At 31.6% G+C, this 22,240-nt stretch overlaps 1 protein-coding gene across 1 annotated transcript; it reads left to right on the forward strand.

Annotated features, from left to right (window-relative positions):
• Window positions 1-387: 387 nt before the first annotated feature.
• Window positions 388-18,194, forward strand: LOC132725952 (uncharacterized). Its single transcript, XM_060711178.1, has 16 exons — window positions 388-474; window positions 723-801; window positions 1,139-1,240; window positions 2,782-2,907; window positions 3,343-3,531; window positions 5,185-5,402; window positions 6,341-6,417; window positions 6,625-7,000; window positions 9,148-9,311; window positions 9,656-9,836; window positions 12,554-12,710; window positions 13,935-14,103; window positions 14,733-15,002; window positions 16,715-16,831; window positions 17,267-17,347; window positions 17,825-18,194. The coding sequence occupies exons 1-14, from the start codon at window positions 433-435 to the stop codon at window positions 16,722-16,724; spliced, it is 2,160 nt and encodes a 719-aa protein (XP_060567161.1). The 5' UTR covers window positions 388-432; the 3' UTR covers window positions 16,725-16,831; window positions 17,267-17,347; window positions 17,825-18,194.
• Window positions 18,195-22,240: the final 4,046 nt, after the last annotated feature.

The following is a 22,240-nucleotide window of genomic DNA, read 5'->3' on the forward strand; positions in this document are numbered from 1 at the left end:
ACTTACAATCTCATGGTTCCATCTTTGCCAATTTTGTTTAAAACCGTAAGGCCTTGTATGCGTAATTACAAAATCATGGTGCTGTCTTTGCAAATTTTCTATGGCCCAAACTATGTTGACCCTCATGGTGTCATATTTAAAAAAAATTTATCTATGAGACCATAAGGCCCTGTACCCTTACAATTTTATGTCCTGTCTTGCAAATTCTCTATGGAAGAAAATATCCAGAACTTCATGGTCTCTTCTTTTGAAAAATTATGTTTTAGAATCCATGTGCCTCTGTATCTTTTTTAAGTTTTTATCATCCGAAAGAAGTAAATATTTACAGTGTATAATGTTTCGAAAAGTAAGTTTGAAATAACTTTATCAACTAAATTTTTTTTTATGATACTTGCTCTACCTTTCAGAATTCTTTTGTGCCATATTTGAAAGATGGTTGGTATTACAGAGAAATGGGCAAGACTTGAAAAAAAGGTAATATTATTTATTATACCTAACAAGATAAATTAATTTAAGAAATAATATATCCAAAATGTGCTTTTCTCGCTAAATAAAATCACTGAAGTTGGATGCGAGGAATTATTTTACAAGAGTGTAGCCAAAGTGATATAATGATGCACATATGAACAACAAACAAGCAATGAAAAAGAGCCCTATTATAATTTGTTTCAGTTTGTAATTTTTTACTGATCTTCTTTTATTTTTTTTTTCCATACATTTAGATTGTAAAATTCAGGGAACAACATCCTGAATCTCGTGTTGTATGCTTAGTCATGATAGGGAACACCTACAGGTTCAAAGGTAAGATTTAGTTTTCACCATTGGTGGCTTTTAACATTTTTTTAATACTTTAACACACACTGATATTATTGAATTAGCATGAAATGTGGTACCCTTGTTCTCTGCGTAGGATTCTACATGGCCAAGTTAACTGACATACCTCTTGTCCTTGTGTGTTCCAGCATTACCCAGGATGGTAAAATCAATAAATCTGTTTCCAGAGCAAGCCTCATAATTATCATTTGATCAGGAGGTATAAATATGATACTGACATCATCTTAATAAAAGTTACAACCTAAAGTTGAAAACCTAGATTGTAATAAATTGGAAGTTTATAACATTGATGGTCTCTCTACAGGTGATGAGCTGATGGAGAGGGCGTTTGCCCAAAATGATGAAGTTAAGGAGCTATATAAAGCTGCTTTTGCTCAGGGAGGTCATCAATTATTTGGACAACAGGGCAAGTTTTTTTTCAATTGCATAAATTTTATTTAGGATTTCAATATTTTTCTCTAAAACCCAAAGATATATTTTACATACAGTCAAAGTTTAGGAAACCAGACGCTGAGAAAATTGGAACTTTTAAGATACCGGATGATTACTTCAGTCCCAAATTTTCCCTTTGTTAAACTATTGCATTTAACATTGACATACCGGAATATGTAAAACCCAAATATCAGATGGTTGAAAGGGTTTAATTATATAGATGAATACACTGACAAATTGACAATACCAGACAGAGAAGGTGTGAATAACCTTGTGTACTTGGCAATTGGATGTGTTTAAAAGTAACCGAACACTGACTGTCTGATTTCTTTATTATGTCTCCTTTTCATAGTTTAATTTATTGTAAGGCAAAGATGTTACTGTTTTATATAAATGCCAAAAGGCACAAGGAATTGATAAATTGAAATCAGTATGAATACAAAAAAGAAGTATCTTTATACTACCTTGCTTTTGTATATTCATTTTCCAAAATGTGAAGGCAACGAAACATTATCTGCGCCAAGTTCTATTCCATCACAAAAAGAAGAACTGTCCATAAGTGACAAAGTTAAATTAATCAAAGACAGTGAAACTTTGCCAAGACCTTATTTAAAATCATTTATCTGACAAATATGGCATATTTACAGTGGGGGCATTATTAAAAACAAACAAAGTAAACTAAGTTCATTTAATCATTATCCAGTGCCCAAATGTAAAACAAATGCAAAAATTATTGGACTTTATTGTTATGAGGTAACTGCTGTTCATTTTAAATCCAAAATTTTATTGTATTTAGATGCAATAATATGACAAGAATAAATAAAACATGCTATTTTGTATTTCTTCATATGCAGTACACGTACATATGATTCTCAAAATGCAAATAAACAACATCTGTTGTAAGTCATTTCTCGGTATACAGTATCCCGAAGGGGACATTGAGAAAACCAGACAAAACCCTCTGTCTGAAAGCTGTTTGGTCTACACAACTTTCACTGTATTATCCATGGATAATTTTTTTCCTTGTTATGTAAAGCTAGCTACATGCAAATAATTATAAATAGATTTGACATTACTAATAAGTTCAATGCATAATTTTATCACATAAACCATGGTGCGGGAGTGTAAAAAAGCCATTTAATAAAAACGATAGTAAAAACGATATTACTAGTGTAATAACACTTTGACGTCACGTCATTTGCACTATGTAGAAACATAGCGTTAAAGCGCACTAATGTTAGTATTATACTATGGGCGCATCATTGAAAAATTACTCAGTTTAACAGTTCACTGTTCTTATTTTATATATGTGATAACTAGAATTTTATATTTGTGTAGATTCAATACTAAATTTATTGAATTCGTTGAATAAAACAATATTATGCTCGCCAGAGGCTCGCATAATATGATTTTATTAAAGTCAAATTAAAATAAATTTAGTATTAAACTACACTCATTCAATATCCTCTATAGAATAAGATCTTGTCTGACTTCTTTTTTTTCTATATATTCCAGATACATCTGAAGAGCCTCCTACAGAGACATTAAAGGATGCCTTGTCCAAGCACTGCTTTGACATGGATATGTCAGAGATGAGGTATATCATTGGCCTCACTATAACTCCAACTGGTACATCTTCTGGTAATGATCTACATGTATTTCTATTTATTTACAAAATAATCTCACACTGAATATGATTTGTATTTCTGAGGTTTCTCAATGTGTCTCACAAATGTCTATCCTAAAATTATTGTCTTAACTGTCTCATCCATCCAAAAAAACCATTTTGAACTAACTACACACAAATAATGTTAATTATAATTTGACATTCAATTCAGAGTTGTGTAGAAGAGCATGACCCCTATCTCCAAGGCACACTGAATGGTCAAAAGAACACATGATCCAGTGTGCTTTCTCATGAAATAGCTCTTGTTGTCATGTGTATTAAAAAAAAAATCTTGTTTATGTTACTACCTACATATCACATTTTTTGGTTTATTCTCACCTTTGTGTATTTAAACAATCCTGTTACAGCATTACATTCTTCATATCTGCTCAGTTTCAGTTTCCAGCATTGAAGTATACAAGTTTGTTTCTTCTTTGACAACTTTTTATTGGTTAACTTATTGTTTCTGGTTTTACTCATAATTATCGATTTTTCATTAGCTAGGGAAAAGAGAAGAAATTTTTTTGCAGACATGCAGAATTGCCCTGTGTGGTGGAGAAGGACTTCTGTTCCTTTTGTTTCCCTGAATCATCCTAAGCGTGAGTAATACACTTAAACAATTATAAAAGAAATGTTGTCAATTGGTTTCCAGAATTGTAGTCAAATTAAACATTAAAAACACTACATAGAGGATATTTTTTGATGGAGTGAATGTCACTGAGAATTAAGAAAATTTCAAATATTTTCACAAGAGCATAGCATTAGTGAAATTTAAAGATTTTTTTGCATAGCAGACTGGCGTTTCCATTAGTTTTACCCATGCCGGAAATTGCATCTGGCATGAGGGGTGCCAGATGATAGGTGTGTTAAACAACAACGTCATTTTAGCCCATTTTATGAATGAATTGCGATAAAAATGACGTAATTTCACTTCTTTTATTTTGGCCTATTTACATTAAATTATGCATTTTGAAACAAATTTTAGCTTAGTGTGGGGAAAATATGTGCATAAACATGACTTTATACTTAATGACGACACACATGACACATAGTTTCATTGTATTGCATTTATGGCTGCATAACATTTTGAAATTCGTATTAAGGTATTAGATGTATAATTAACACCTTTTCAAAAGGCTTTTAAAACTTTATATTAATAAACTGTACTCTATTCTGGACATAAATACAAGAAATTACAAAATTTTACCATTTTGTTTGAAGAATATTGACAGTTGAAGTATAACTTTGTATCAGTTTCATACAACATCAACAAAGAATATTTTTTCATTATCTGAAGAAAAGTTCTGCTTGTTTCATTGAAAAGTACTAATAAAGAACCATAATGTTTTAATAACTACAAATAAAACCATTGAATGACAAATGTCTGTGAAAAGATTTGTTTGACTCAGGTAATTACTTGTTATTTTAAATCCAATAAGAAAAGGGTGGTGTATGAAAACCTTTCAGATTTTGTTATATACAATATTTTCACGAAAAAACTATTTAATAATGATTATCTTGATAGAAATACAATGCATAAACATTTGTGAAAAACATAAAGAAAGTTTAACATGCCAATTTCAATTTAAAATCATTTGAAGTAGTTACCCTATCCAATCCCATACAATTCACAGTAAAAGTTATGCATAAAACTTTTTTTTTTCTTAAGTACAGATTTTATATAAAAAATAAGGATAAAATTGTGACCAACATAAATATGAAAAAAGCCTCTCATGGGATTTGAACCCACGCCCTATTGAAACTCTGTGTCCTAGCTGAAAATGAATACTCTTAATAAAGGAGATTCTGCATGTTTATATTAAATTAACTAATTTGAATCCAGAAATGTACTAAAAGGAACAGAGAATGGCTATAATTTTCATATTTTCATTCTATTTTACCTAAATAATCTACAATATACAAGTAGATTACCACATAGTGGCTGATATACAGAGTGTTATGGATATAAGTTAAAATGTAAGTTTAATGTACAATTGAGATAGTAGAATTATCCTCTGAACATTACAACCAAAATTAACTTACATAAAAGGTAACAGTATACTACTCATAAAAAGCAAGTTGCTCCCTTTATACAAGATTAAAACAGAAAGGAACATTTAATCCATTTTTGATTTGAACTTTTCAAATTTGACTTTTCAAATTGGACTTTTCAAATTGGACTTTTCAAAACAACATTTAATAATATGTACTTTAATGCATATCAATATTATGTAAATGATTTTATTCTACAGCTCATCAAAGACGGCCAAATATTTGCCAAGTTTATGAGCTGATTGAGTCATTACAAGACCATTATGACATAACGCCAAATCCTCCATCAAAAAGACCCAGAATAAATTTTAGGTTTGTACGTGAAGCCACTGTACTCCTGGTGGACAACTTCAATTCTTGTGTAAAAAAAAAAATCCAATTGCAAGCAACAATTGTCATAACTGTATCAGGGGCATTGTAATATGATAACAGACAAGTTTTTACTAACAAAAGAAATCATTAAAGTTTATTGCTGTAGTGATTGTAGAAATTAAAATTGACCAATAAAAACTTGACATGATTATAGGAAATCAAATTGATGAGAAAAAAAATTGGGATCACTTGATCTTAATGCTGACCAATTGAATATATTAATGTTACAAAAAAAATGTAATTAAACTGTGGAGTGCAGATGCTTTAAGAAATTATGCACAAACTTTGGGCCTCTGGCTGAACTGATATATGTGTTTATGTACACGAAGATATGTTAATATTTTCAAGGTTTCCTCTTGCTATCATAAAATTTTTTTTTATCTCAACTTCTAGTTGATCAGTTATATTCTCCCTATCTTCTCCCATCAGTATCTTAATTTGATTTACTGTGATCTGTTACTATCAAAGCTTTTGACTTGAAATTATAAGCAGTTGTATACTCTTCAAGTGTAAAACAGGGCAAACAATCACCATAACTCTGTTTCAATTTTGACATAGAGTAGTTTTTGTCTGTCAAACTCTGTCTGCCAGGATAAACAATCTCTATAGGTCTGATTAAATATTATACAAATATGGACTTTTTAGCTGATGTGATATGTACTGACAAAATTGATATTGAGAGAGGCTATCATCTCTGTCAATATGAATTTTTCAGTACATTTTACATCATAAATCAACAACTAAAAAGTACATATCTGTTTCATTATATAATTTATTAATAGCTTTTATATGACTTATCAAATCTGCCATTGCATGATATGACTGATATTGACATTTTACAGCTTGTCTTCTTTTTCCATAATTTGACTTTGTCTTAAATAAGCGCATTGGCACGCTTATTTGTAATATTCTTAAAAATGTAATGATGGTAAGTAAAATAGACTTATTTGACTCTTATTAACATGTCACCCAACGTTTTTTCAGAATAATAACAACAAACTTGGCGTGACTTCACGTCATAGTCTCGAGGTTTTTGGGGGATTTCCAGACGAAAAAGCGGTGTATATACTCTGAAAATCTATTTTTAGGAAAATAACAGTGAATATACTCGGATATTGACCTGTTATTTTTTTACAAAAGTTGCTTGTTAGCCAATCTTAAAGGCATTGCAAAGCTATTTATAAATTATATAATGATGACATTTATGGACCTTTTACATATTGTTTTGTTAAATGAATAGCCAAAAATCTTCAGGATTTTTTTTTCAGAAGCAGATTTTACAGCCCATTAGTCGCACCTCCTGGAGTTTCTACTCCTGCATCCCTTTCTTCGAGGCATTCTACATTTGAACCTTCTTCTGTACTTACTTCTTCTGAACCTCATTCTGCTTTATCCCCTTCTGCTGAGCTTCCTACTTCTTTAGCTACTATGGGTGTGATTAATTCATCTAGATCTCCTTCTGTACATTCTACTGCTGTACCTCCTGCTTCTGAAACCCCTTCTGATCCTCTAAGTTCTGACTCTGCTACTTGTGGAACTCCTGACTCTGCTACTTCTCAACTCCCTTCTGCTTTATCTCCTGCTTCTGAACCCCCTTCTGCACCTCTTACTTCTGACTCTGCTGTTTCTGGAGTCCCTTCTGCTGTATCTCCTGCTTTTCAACCCCGTCTGTACCTCTTACTTCTGACTCTGCTACTTCTGGAGTCCCTTCTGCTGAACCTCCTGCTGTTCAACCCCCTTCTGCACCTCTAACTTCTGACTCTGCTAATTCTGGACTTCCTTCTGCTGTACCTCCTGCTTTTCAAACCCCTTCTGCACCTCTTAATTCTGACTCAGCTACTTCTGAACTCCCTTCTGTTATACCTCCTGCTTTTCAACCCTCTTCTACTTCTATATCTATAGTAGATACCTTACAAAACAGGAGACAGAGACTTTTAGAACTTACACAGGTAATTATTTTCAACATTCTTTTTTCATTAAAAAGAAATATGAGTAAGAACATGTAGAAATCAATGTGCATTCACAAGTTTAGTCTAATGATGCCTTATTAGTCCCCTACCGGTTTACTGGAGGGGACTTGGACTTTAGGTTTACCCTCCGTCGGCCTGTCCGTCCGTCTGTCTGTCCGTCTGTCTGTCAGTCCGTCCGTCCACAAAACTGGATCCTGCGATAACTTGAAAATTCTGGTTGCTATGGCAACAAATAGGATGAAAATAGGGCAAATTTTACACATAAACTGGATCCAGTGATAACGCAAAAAGTACTGGAAATATTTTTATGAAACTTGACATATGGGTAGATGGCAGTCTTGAGATTATGCACGTCTTTTTCTTTTCTTCCTATGTTGAAAATTCTGGTTGCTATGGCAACAGGCTGAAAATAGGGCAAATTTTACACATAAACTGGATCCAGTGATAACGCAAAAAGTTCTGGAAATATTTGTATGAAACTTGACATATGGGTAGATAGCAGTCTTGAGATTATGCATGTCTTATCTGTTCTTCCTATTTTGAAAAAATATCTGTTGCCTTGGCAACAAATAGGCTTAAAACATGGCAAATATAACAATATTTGTGATAAGTCAAAAAGAGCTGAAAATTTTTATGAAATTGCATCTTTAATTCAAGAGTTATCTCCTGTTTAAGAATTTTGCTTTTAAAATGTTATATTTTGGTAACAGGGATGTTTCAAATATTAACTTTAGAGTGTCCTTCAATCCATCTGTCTGTCTGTTCATAAAAACTGTTTCCTGTGATCACTTTTAAAGAACTTAAAAATTTTCCAACAAATTTACTTAAAATAGAGAAAAATTGAAGCATTAGTGAATGGCCGATGGCCCTTCAGAATGTTGATGGGGTTCCAACCGGTAGGGGACTTATGGATTGCTTGCAATACTATGATAATTGCTTGTTAATTCTGTGTACAGTAATAATGTAATAATGAAATATTTTTAAATTGTATGCCATTGAAAAGAAAGGCACCATTTTACACACCTGTCTTTGAACCTATCATTCCATTACTTGACAGCATGCATCTACCAATTCCACTTTTGTTTGTTACTTTCTTTATTGGTTTCATGTGTATTGACCTCACCAAAATATTTAATTTGATTTCCAGGAATCAGTACAAAAAAACAGTCTGGAACTTCTGAGGATTTTGGGTGCAGGGGATTGGAATGAGCTTCTTGCTCTTAGTGGAGAAGTTACTCCATACATGCCAGACCCTCCCTCATCCCTATCAAAACAGTGGAAAGTTCCACAGCTGCTGACTACAAATGCCAAGTATAGTTATAATTTTAGTCAAAAACATTTATGCCTATTGGGCTGACATACCAAGGCATTATTAGAAAATGACATGACAAATCAGAAATTCATTAATATCATTATACAGGTCTTACATTTATTAGCATAAACATTAATTAGCTAAATTTAGTTTGTATCCAATCTAAACACAAAAAATGATAGTAATGTCATATATCAATATTTAGCAGACAATAACAACGTATTGTCTCACATGTCATATTATCACATCACTATATGAGTAAATGCATTTTTAGCTCGACTTTTCTATGAAAAGGGGAGCTATCCTACTCGCCCCGGCGTCGGCGTCGGCGTCGGCGTTGGCGTCACACCTTGGTTAAGTTTTTCGTACCACCCCACTTTACACACCTGTCTTTGAACCTATCATTCCATTACTTGACAGCATTGCATCTACCAATTCCACTTTTGTTTGTTACTTTCTTTATTGGTTTAATGTGTATTGACCACCAAAATATTTAATTTGATTTCCAGGAATCAGTACAAAAAAACAGTCTGGAACTTTTGAGGATTTTGGGTGCAGGGGATTGGAATGAGCTTCTTGCTCTCAGCGGAGAAGTTACTCCATACATGCCAGACCCTCCCTCATCCCTATCCAAAAAATGGAAAGTTCCACAGCTGCTGACTACAAATGCCAAGTATAGTTATAATTTTAGTCAAAAACATTTATGCCTATTGGGCTGACATACCAAGGCGTTATTAGAAAATGACATGACAAATCAGAAAATCATTAATATCATTATACAGTTCTTACATTTATAACATAAACATAAATTAGCTAAATTTAGTTTGTATCCAATCTAAACACAAAAAATGATAGTAATGTCATATATCAATGTTTAGCAGACAATAACAACTTATTGTCTCACATGTCATATTATCACATCACTATATGAGTAAATGCATTTTTTATTGTTGTAATTTCATAGTCCAATATTTGAATGAAAACACTTTTATATCCATGACCTCACTTATATTTTAGGTACAAAGATTTTATTCCAGACTCTCTGGGTAAGAGGATTTGCCTATCTTCAACAGCAGATGGAAATTGTGTATTTCATACTTTTTCTATATCAATATTTGGTGATGAAAGCATGTCTTTCTTATTAAGACTAATGACAGTAGTACTGATGGCTGACAAAGTTCTAGAATATTCAAAATATGTAAGTACATATTTACTAAAACCACTGTTTGGTTATTTACTATAGATTTAATATGATGAATTTTTATTGCTGAAATTGTTGGACATAAAGATCTCTTCATTTGTGAAGTAATTACAAAGTCGCATATTTTTCAAAGTGGACAATTAAGTGTCAGATAGCTCAACTGGTTAGAGCACCTCAAACATGTTGGAGAAATTACAATGTTATGGGGAGGTTTCAGGTTCAAATCCTGATCTGACTCTTGTCCTGGTATTTTTTAACTCCAAATTTGTCAAATGATACTGACAAAAATGTATCATGTAATGTTATCAGCAAAATGGTTTAGAGAAATGGATTGTACAGTTTAAGGCACAGGTCTATCAAGTTTTTGTCAAAAAATCCAAATCTGGACAATAAAGTACCTGTTTTTTTTATTTCAAACTTCATCAAAGCTAATTTCTTTTAAACTTTCTCAAATTTCAAGTTCTTGTCCTCTGAGAGCAAGGTTTTAATTTAATTTTAACAAATTAAATTGAATAGAAAAGGTGTTTTGGAAAATTGAAGTTATAGCAAAATAGTTCAAGCAAAATATATGGAATAGAAAATTTGATTCTTAAAAATGTAAAGAAAATTATGAAAGTGCTTTACCCACAAAAGGAGATATGCTTGCTGCCATTATATAGTATTGTGACTAAAAGTACTGTAGACTGACATGGTGCCTTATTATGACAGAGGTCTATTTCTCAGAATAGCAGCCAATAAAATCAGATTACTATGGAATGCAGGTAAGGATATGCCAATTTGCTGAATTGCTTATTTGCCAGTTTGCTCATTTGCTTAATGACAAATTTGCTTATTTGTTAATCGCTAATTTGCTTATTTGTTAATTGCTTATTTACGTACATGTTTGTGCTTATTTGCCAATAGCTTATTTGCTTTTTTGCAATAGAAATAGTTTACACTGTGCTGGAAGTATATGGCAAATCTTACTACAGACAACCAGTTGAGTCAGATCTTTTACCTTTAACCAACAGCATTCTTGGAATTTCACTGGTTTTTTAAGAATACCGTTTATCAATAATTATATTTGCAGTGATACCTATGCAGATATATGTCTACAGTTGATGGCTGACATGTCATTTAGAATGCCTAATAATGTGTTTGAAGACATAAATCTGTTTGTGCAGCTTAAGTCAGAGATTAATGCCATAATTAACACTTAATTAGTCAGATATAAGTGAAAATTTTTGGATGAAGATTGAAAATTATTTCATATTTTATGGCATATAAAATGTGTATAAAGGGATCATTATTCTCTGAAGATTTATCATTGGAGCCTCATTTTTATTGGTACAAACACAAAGTATCACGAATTATCCATTTGATGCATGCTAAACACTGATGTTTCTCCTTACGTTTTTAGCTCTGTAACATTTTGAGATCACTTTTGTCTGTGGGTGAGTCATGTGGTCGCCAATTCAAGGTCACAATCATGTCAAATCTTACCAAAAAAAACATGAGACATTGTTATGGTCACAATTTGGACATGGTCATCATCAAACTTGGTCACAATATTCATCAGGATGATATTGAGGTCAAGATATTAATACATGAGTCAAAAACTAGGTCATAGTCATAGAATACTTTATTAACCACTCAAGAAATCCCAATTTTGGTTCAATGTTATTGAAATTTTGTCACACAATTCCATTTCTTCATGTTGAAACTTTAACATGCCATCATGTCATTCAGGTGACCATGACCATGATCATGACCTAGGGTATAATGGACAAAGCCTCTTTGTATACTTTGTATGCTTGTTGCATAATGCTTATGTGAAATTACAGTTAGATATAAGCAATAGTAACAAAGATATGACAGAAAAACAAAGACTTCGTTAAAAAAATAAACAAAGTACAATACATTGGTGACCTTGACCTTTAGTATTAAGACACAGCCTCTACATGTTCTTTGTATGCATGTTAAGCCTTGTTTATGCAAAGTCCCAGTAAGATGCAAAGAAAAACAAGTTACCAAGAAAACCAATGCCTTGGTGAGTAGAATAGCATTCCTATTCTCTGAATTGTGGAGCTAAAACTGAAACTCAAGATAATAAAAAAAATCTTCTTTTTGAAACTAAATTTTTTTTTTCGAAATTGAATATAAAAAGTGTCCATTTTTCTTTCAACCTATATTCTGGATTGATTCTGAATGATGGATTGATCAAAATTGTCACAAGTTATTATTACCAAAACTTTACAAACATAACAACATGGTATTGGTTCATGAGCTTGAAATATAGTCTACAAAGACTTGTTATGTCATATCAAACAAGAACTCCATGAGTCAGACGTGTCGCCTGACACTAGCATACAAGTTATATAAGCAAATCAGCTATAAGCAATTAGCAAATAAGCAATTCAGTAGTTGCCAAATAAGCAAATTGGCATATTCCTACCGGCATTCCATAGTATGTATGATTGCATCAAGATCTTGTGATTCAGCCATGTAAGGTCAAGGTAACATCTCAGGGTCATAAGTATGACCTCATTATCTGTAGAAACTTTAGTCAAATGGTCTTCAAATTAAAATAATTTGCTAAACTCATGAATCAGTCTTATCAGTTCAATGTCAAGGTCACAGCTGAAGTTTTAGTGCTTATCATCATCTTTCTACCCTTGACATTGGCACAAATTTATTCTAAACAAAAATATTACACCACATAGAATCTTTTTTAGATCGTAGAAGAATTCGGAGAGAAATGTCAACATTTCATCTCATCAATTAGTAGTCAAGAATACTGTATCCCGGTAGATGTATCCCATGGAGAAATGGTTGAGTTTGTCTGTCAACAGGAGCTGTTGTTGACAGCAAGAAACCCATGCAGAGATTGTAGTAGGTTAACTATAAATAATGCATGTATATGTTACAAAATGTTATCATGAAATTAATATATAAAACATACCCAAATTATCACATGAGCAGCAAATATCCTGTATACACATAGTAAAAAATTAGATATTCTGCAAGTGTGAAGCAGAAACTGTAAATTATACTATTAAACATACTTTCTAGCTAAGTATCCAGGATTGAAATAGTTGAACCTGTTGTTTCCTGTGACAGGTTTTGTCTATCTGAGGCATTAACTAGTAGTTTTGATAGGTGATATATGGCTGTGTGTTCTTGATTTTTTTAAATAGAGAGTAATTTAAATGGTTGAGAGATATTTGTAATTTAAATACTTTTGCAAATATTTGAGGGGAAAAAAATACATTCATCCTTGCAACTGGAGTTTTTAAAAATATATGCTAATTGCAATGTACATTTTTAATCTTGGTAGAGATGCCTCCCTACATGTAAGTCAATGATAGCCAGGCTGCTGTTTTAATCCGTATGCTCACTGTGATTTATAATGTATTGTCTGATTTTATTGACCTGTCAATTATGAATACATTATAGCACTCATTTAAATATTCAATCCCACTTCAATTTGGTCCGTGTAGTTTAGGAGAATTAATGTGAAGTATATAAGTAATGTTTTGAAAGTCACACCAGCATAATGTGAGGTCTGTGGTTAAATCCTTACTGATGACACTGTTTCTTTTATTTTTTTATTTTTGCAGTATATTTTAAATGGAATCAATTTGCAGTGTGCTTTACAGCTTTGAAATGACATTTATTAATTTATTTGAATTAATTTTAACATGAATTCTTAAACAGTGTTATTTAAAAAGAATATAGACTTTACAAAATTAAGTAAAACATAATAAAACAAAATGAACAACATAAAAAAATCACATATAGCTTCAATAATGACGAAAATTATAAGGAAAAAACAAAACATGGACCAACGCGGTCTCCAACTTAAAACATGTATGGCACTTATGTTATAAACTTGTGCTTTACCCTATTGCTCTATAATGCTCGGTACACTAGGTTCATAGATACAAATGAAATTATATTCCATTGTACTGCATACATCTCACAAAACTTACCGAAAATCTACCAAAGATTAATATACTGTGTGCATTGACCGTGTTATTGACAGGTTAATAAAATTAAACAATACTATGCGGGGAGATTGGCACTTTATTATTGTAATGTGTTTTGATATTTTAGCACTTTTCCACTTGCACATGTTGGCAACAATATTGAAGAGGCCAGTTGTCAATCACTATGCTAAACAAAATGTGAGGGTGCCATTCATGGAAAATATTTTTCCATGTTTTGGTGAAAAACTTTTTCCACATCCAATCCATGTTGTTTGGGTACCATCAAAACCTAGTCGGTAAGAGCTTTTATTAAGAACATACAAATTATATATAAGTAACAAGAGTTGACAAATGCTCAAGAGGCTAATTTTTTGTAGGCTTACATAGGAATATGACAATTGCATTGATTATATACAGGAAATGTGTAACCAGGTTTTTCTAAGAAAGTATTTGTATTTTCAACTACAAGAGATCTTTCTACAATGTTGATAATTGAAAACCTGGTTCATGGCATTGCCATGGTTTTTTGTTTCATTTTTCAATTTCCATTTTTGCAACAGACCTGCACACATGTAGAATAGTCTGACAGGTCAGTTTATCAGACTTCTAAATGCTTCAAGTCTGATGAGTTGTTGGTAAAGTTTTAATGTTAATCATATATGTTTTACTGTATTCCTAGAAAAGATTTCGCGCATTTTAAGTTAGCGGTTTTCGCGGTAGGCATGATTCCGCGAATCTTTATAGCCGCGAATATGTCACTTATAACAAATCCGCGAACATTTCTAGCTTCAACCAAATATAACATAAAAAGTGCAGAATATTTATTATAATCTACTTACACAAAACAACATATAAACACAGGTGTTATAGAAATGTGAAAGAATTATTTATGTATGTTATTGATACTAGTTTGTATTTTTTTCAGTTATGCAACATTAAGACATGTTGTTCCAGCAATATGTGAACCTGGACCATTTGGTGCACATCTTGAAGAATGTGCGTTTGAAGGCCTAGCTTGTTGTGCCTTCATGTCAAATGCTAATCCAGATTTAGATCCAATATGGATTGAATGTAGTTTATGTGGCCAGTGGACACATGATACATGTCTCCAAATTCAAGGAGCAGACATAAAACCCGAGGATCTGTTCTTTTGTGGATGTGACCGTTTAGTTGATGGAAACTTTATTATTGAAAGGTAGGTTTGACAATATGAAACTCAATAAATTTGGTCTGACATTGTATTATGAATTTTACTTTTATACAATTAACAACTTAAGTGTTGCATACTTTAGCCTTAAAGTTCATCACAAGCTTTTTTGAATGTTTAACAATATTGTGTTGTCCTGTATGTTAACATTTTCTTAAGAAATATTGTTTTATATTGTTTAGCTCTTAGATACTAATATACACCATCATGTACATGTGCCCTTTTCAAATTAGTACAAATAATCAAAATCTATGCAGAATTCTTGTTATGAGTTCATAGAAATCTCACTAAATTGACATGGTCATGCATTACAAATGATACAAGTTTCCTTATCCTGTATGATTTAATACTTCAAAGATATGAACAAATTGTACTGTGAAAAGATTTAATTTCAGGGTCATGAAAGTTCGTGTATTTTCATGTTTGGACCTAAAATTAATGGACCCCGTATTTTACTTTCTTGTTGTGATTAAATTTTGTGGAAAACATGACCAGGAAATTCTCAAAATAAGCCCCCCACAAATATTCACAGCATGTTGTGCTTTTTTTTCAGCCTTAATTGGTACAAAAGTCTGTCATTAGACTTTTGCAGGTCTTATGTTGATTTTAAGGTATTTATTCTGCAAAAACAGTTAATTTTTTACTTGAAATACATTCAAAATTACAACAGACCAAATAATGTGAAATTAACTGACCAAAAGAAATCTGTGTACATTTGTATTAGATTTGTTCTTTATTTTTTGATCAAATCATTTTCATGCTTAAAATCTAGTTACATTTGTTTTTATGTTGGTTTTTTTTAAATATAGAAATTCTAAAATAAAAATGTCTGTACTGTTGTAATTTTTACAAAGGGTATTTCCAGAAAATACTGTTTTCCTAAAGAGAGAGCAATGTCAACCTCACCATTCATAGATATGAAACAAAGAACTTGGATGAAAGTCATTAGAGCTGTCAATACTATTTAAAAATGCCTCCCTCCCCAGATAGTATTTTCTGGATCATCTGTTTCAACAAAACTGTTATATTGCTCTTGTTTATGTTCTTACATTACAAGTTTTTGTTGTTGTTATGCATAGTTGCATTAGTTTTCCCTTGCAAAAAGAACTTTTAAAGGACCTCAGATTTTTTAACACAAATAATGCCCACATCAAGATGATAGTGTTAGGTTCTTGTTCTGTATGGCTAGAATCAATGTCATAGTCAATAACTCATGAATTACTTGATAGACTGAGACCAAACTTGACTCAATTAATATCCACATCAAGACAAAATTCTTAGTGCATGTTCTGGATGACTGGCATCAAAGTCAAGGTCACACTTAGAGTCAGAAGTCATTTGCTCTGTAACTCTAAAACTGATTGAGATGATTTACAAAGTGCACAATTGAATAGCTTTAAAGTCAAGGTCACATCTAGATTTAATGTCATATCTTTAGATGTATCCTACATTATTCAGGTAAAAAAATATTCTGCAATAAAAAATTATTTATTTGTATGTCAGTTTGCAATGTCAGTGTCTGTGGAGGAAGTGTTTGGATTTTTACATTCTTTCCCTTCAATATACATAATGTATACAGGTAAATTTCGTCACAAAGTTTACCTTACATGATTTATATACACAATTCAATATTATTTGTCATCATCTGTATCCTTAGTCATTTGTTTTATAATTATGTTTGAATTGTGCTTTAAATATAGGCTATTGTAAGTGACAAATCTCCTAGTTTAAGACGATACGTCTACCAGAATGCTGGATACGCAATGATGAGGAGAAGCCTCCGGATTGGAAGATTTGGTCCTTTTACTGAAGAAATTGTAAGAATTTTTACTTATTAAAATATGCCGTTCTTAATTTGGTAACAGAGTAGACAATTGTATCATAAAGAGTTGGGTACCAGTATATAAATACTAGTTAAATGATCAAACACAATTTCACAATATGCAGAAAGAGGGTTATGATAACAAAGGTATTATCTCTTTTCAGAACTTTTATAAATGGTCTGCATCCTAAAGTATTTGCTTTTAAAGTATTGCAATACTTTTTATATGTTTTTTGGCTGCTGACGTACAATCTGGTACCTTTCTTAACAAAATATTTAAACAAATATGGACAAATAAACAAAACATTTTATGTAGGAGCAATTCCTTTGTTCTTGAATCGATAACATACAAATTAATCACGAGTAATAGTAAGAATAAAATATTTACATTCACTTTTTTACTGTAATGAACTGTTTGTGTGTGTTTCAGGTTGATAGTATAGTGGAAGAACTAATAAGAATCACACCTAGGAAGGATCAAGACCTGATCCTCGATCTATATATGCCAGAGGTAGTAGATTATAAAAGTTAAAAATTAATCTTTAAAGTACAAAATATTAGTATATCATTACACGACTACTTATGAGCCATTATTAACCAGGCTTCTAGGGAGACATCAGACTCCACTTGTCTTTGTTGTCAAAATAAGTTGTATAGGCAATTTTTATATCTCAGTTATGTCTGATAACCATCTAAATTGCTCCTTGAATTCTTGAGTTAGGGCTCTTAAATTACTGAAAACGGCCATTTAAGCATAAGTGACACTGTAACTTTTATAACACTTTTCACTCACTTAAGTTGAACAAACAGTTTTAATTGCCAATGTCATCCCACATGGAAATTCAGGAAAGCCTTCCTTTTTTAGTTCTTATGACTATTTCACAAATACAACATACAATGTCAAATTTATTACCATTACTAGTGATTGACATGTAACAGAAAGTTTCCAACTGCATATTTTGTGACATTCTGGCTCTTATATTTTCAGGTTCTTCTCTGTATCGTGGGCAAGAAAGAAGGAGTAAATCGTTTACTCTCAGAGAAAATACTTTTAGATATTAAAACACAATAGTTGTCAGCAATTTTCAATTATAAAAAAAATAATAGACATTAAAAACTTCATTGTGTTGAGTCTGCATCCATTCGTTATAAAACGAGAAAGTATATCGTAGGCATACAGACATTTTAGTATAGATGTGATTCCTGGTACGTCAACATAGATGCAACCAAAGAATCAAATATAGTATAGACTTTTGTGATACTTGTAGATCTAGCTGGTTACATACTAAAAAGATTGTGTAAATGTCATACGGTAGTAATGTTATATGGTAGTAATCACTGATAAATAAAATATGTATTAATAATGGTTGTTGTTTTCAGTCTTTAATTCTTAAACGCAAAGTGGATCTAGTTTTAAGTCAAACATTTCTGTTTTCAATAACTAATACTCCTATAGTAACATGCACTAACCGTTCACAAATGTTTATGCATAAGTGATATGTATGGGTACGGTAATGCATTATGGCATTGTTCTCACTTTGTAAACGTATGTATAAGTATATTACATTGTCTGTGATAATATTATATTTTTTCAGTTAATTATACCAATTATAACCCAACGATCTACCAAATATATCTGCGAAGGGCCTGAGCTACCTAATGACCGGCAAAGCAGCCCTACATCATAATTAAAGAGTAATATGAACCCTGTCGAATAATTCTATTAACTGTTACCGTTCATTTACGTATTTAAAACAATAAGGTTAGACAATGAAACAAGTCCACCATTATCCAAAATATTATTGCTTGGTTTTGATAGGCGGGGGAAATATTGCAGACAGCCGTTAAATACGGCCACAATCTTTATAACGAATTTGTAATACAACAAGCAGAGAAAAAAAGTAACATTTCTTTAAGAATCGACAACAGCCGTGTATATAAAACTTTATAATAATGCAATACTTTCTCTAAAAATGATGCTTGTTGTTTTATAAATTCGTTATAAAGATTGTTGACAGGTTATATGGTCGTATATAAACGGCTGTTGCAATAAAACCCTCGTCTAGTGGCTCGGGTTATATTTACACGAGTTGAATAAAATTATATTATACGAACCTCTGATGAGAAAAATATTATTTTATTCAAATTCAACGAGTTCGATAAATTCAGAAATGAACTTACACGAATTTAAATTCATTCAACGAGTTCAATAAATTCAGTTATGAACTTACACGAATTTAAATTCATTCAACGAGTTCGATAAAATAAGTAATGAACTTACACGAATTCAATTTTATTTAGCGAGTTCGATAAATTCAGTAATGAACTTACACGAATCATGCTTTTATCACCTACCAAAAATAAAGACTGTTAAAAGGGAAAAAGAGTCATTTTTCATTGACGCCCATACAATAATGATAACGCTTACATTTAGCGCGTCTTTACACTATGAATATGTTTATATCATTACTTATAAAGATTTTTGACAGCTTATATGGCCCCGTATAAACGTTTGTTTGGAAATATAGCCCGAGCCGCTAGTCGAGGGTTATATAGCAAACAACCGTTTATATACGGCCATATAATCTGTCAGAAATATCTATAACGAATTTATAATACAGCAAACAGCATTTTTAGTGAGAAAAGTGAGATTTCTTCATAAAAAGTGTATATATTAAGTTATATAAACGTCAATATTATCCAATGTAAAGCGACGTTACAAACCTGCAGTATTATAAAACGTAAGTGACGTCACGTCAAAATATATGCAAGGTCGTGCAATACCATTTTTAAAGAGTCGCAAACAAACAACAAGACAAAAAACAACATTATTGCAGTTAAAGGATTCACTACCGGCCGCAGCCCAAAAGAGTCATTTTTCTTTTGTGTTGTGAGTTATGACTTATGTGTATTGACTTGTCTTTTATGTGTTTTTTTCTTCTGGTTTAATCACGATCTCTTATTACTTGTGTTGTCCTTTTATTTTTATTTTTTAAAAGCGGAAAAAATCACTTGTTTCACCTGGGATAGGGTTAGGGTTTCAAATCGCACTTCGTGTGTCATTACATCATTCCGTCCAATATCGAATCTTCTAACTAATAGGTCGATTTGATGAACCTTGGTTATTAATATCCCCTACTGCCCTAGTTGGGGCCTATAAAGTAAAATTAGGTTACTAGGTCAAAAGTCAAGGTTACAGTGACCTTAACTTTAAAGGTTTTGCTATCGCATCTAGTCAGATAGATGGATTTCAATGAAACTTGTTCACCATGATCCCCCCCCCCCCAAAAAAAAAAAAAAAATAAAGAAATAAAAAAATTCTTTCATTGTCCTTAATGATATTAAATTTACGATGGCAAACGTCAAGGTCACGTAAACTTTCAACTTAAATTTTCTGTAAAATTTTGTATCTCAAGTCAATTCAAACTACTGGGTAGATTTGAATCAAATTTGACATAATGATACCAAGTACCCTAGTCAGTAATAATTGAGGATATAATATAATAGACATTATGCATAGTTCATAACATAGAAAGCGTAACTCATAAGAGATACCTCATAAGAGAAAAAATAGAAGACACAATGCTTAAACACATACATGTAATTCACAGGTCACAAGAAATAATCTATAAGACAAAGGTCATTAGACATATTTCATAAAGGTAATAATAAGTTCTTTCTGCTATACTTATACTTAAGGCCAATTAAAACGCACGGTCGGAATGAATGCATTTTAACGAGGAAAATATATTTCTCTTCAGTATTTTTCACAGTTTCATAAATTGTCATTTAGATACCAAAGTTATGAAAAATGATTGCATTTTAATGAAGTCATTGCATGATAAAGACAGTACTTACACTTGTTATAAGTTTACAATAGAAAACAGATTTAATCAATTCATGGTTACTTTATAAAATGAAATTATTTGTTTTTTTTTTAAACTGTTAATTATTAACTTGTTTTTCACACCTTTCTAGAAATGTTAGACACAAATGAGCAATTAAATTTTTTTATGAAAATGAATATTAAACTATGCCAGTTTTGGTCAGTTTTAAAAATCATAAAAGCTCACATTGAAATTGCATTTACACAATTTTCCTCTATTTAAGGTGCTTAATTTCAAACACTACTGAAGACTTGCTAGCAAATTGTATGCAATGATTCTACAAAGAATTAACCGCTTGGTAGATTTAGGACAGATTCAGTCTGCATAGTCTATCTTACAATCAAATTTACAAATTTTATAATATCAAAGCGCCAACCGTTTTGGTGATTATTTCTCCGCTTCATCAACGTTTTCGCACTACACTACATTCTGAGAGGCCACACATTGTACTCAATATACTGATATTTCCTTCAGTCAGGGAGATAGCTAGCTCTCTGTATTGCTTAAAAAAATTATCATTTAATTTACACGTGCCGATTTTGCGACTCCGTAAATATGGTATTTCACGGCCGTGCATATATTTTCACGTGACGTCATTTGCGTATGTGATAAATAGAATGTAAAATTCGTGTTTAACAAGTTCATTACTGACAGACAGACAGACAGACAGAAAACTTTATTTTCACTCAAGGTATTACAAATACAACATGAGGATGTAAATAACACAAATTAAGCAATATATGGTTCCGGTAGAGATCTGCAATAGAAAAAAATGAAAAAAAATAGAAAAACCATTATTTATGCATTCAGTATCATAATTATATCATATATCATGTTTAACAAGTTCATTACTGAATGTATTGAACAGAGGCTCGCATAATATGATTTTATTCAACTCGTGCAATAAATTCAGTATTGAACTTACACTCATTCAATATCCTGTATTTCGTTATGTTAGAGTTATGAATAATAAATTTTCTGGTAAAAGAGGTATCTATTTTAATAAATTCTCCATACGGCTGACTGCATGATATATCTTTATATCTTTAATATACACTTAACAACTTTTCTAACGCTGCCAGTAACATTTTCGCAAAAACTTTAAAACTACCGAAAGGCATTAACTGAATAATGTTTTCAGGAAATATAGATTACCACAGAATCTATTGTTTTATATAAGATTTACAATACAATAGATTTAAAAAATAACATATTTGATTAATTATCCAACGAGACCCCGTTTTTCAAAGTCGCAAATTTAACCAACTAAATATTCAGTACTCAACATTATTAACTGTATTCTTGCATTTATTATCAATTAAATCTATTTTTTTATCATCGCTGTTATTATTATATTTCAATGTGATTTTAAATTTATCCGCCCCTCAAAAACAGATGATGATCATAAAAAAATTTCAGTATAAAATTATGTCGAGAGTGCAGGACTAAAACAATGGATAGTTTGAAATAGCTTAACGATGGTTTTTCAAATTTAGTTAAGAGAAGAGACCATGAGC

The sequence above is a fragment of the Ruditapes philippinarum genome, unplaced genomic scaffold (assembly GCF_026571515.1).
Source record: "Ruditapes philippinarum isolate M1 unplaced genomic scaffold, ASM2657151v2 ctg2432_1_1_1_1, whole genome shotgun sequence".
NCBI lineage: Eukaryota > Metazoa > Mollusca > Bivalvia > Venerida > Veneridae > Ruditapes > Ruditapes philippinarum.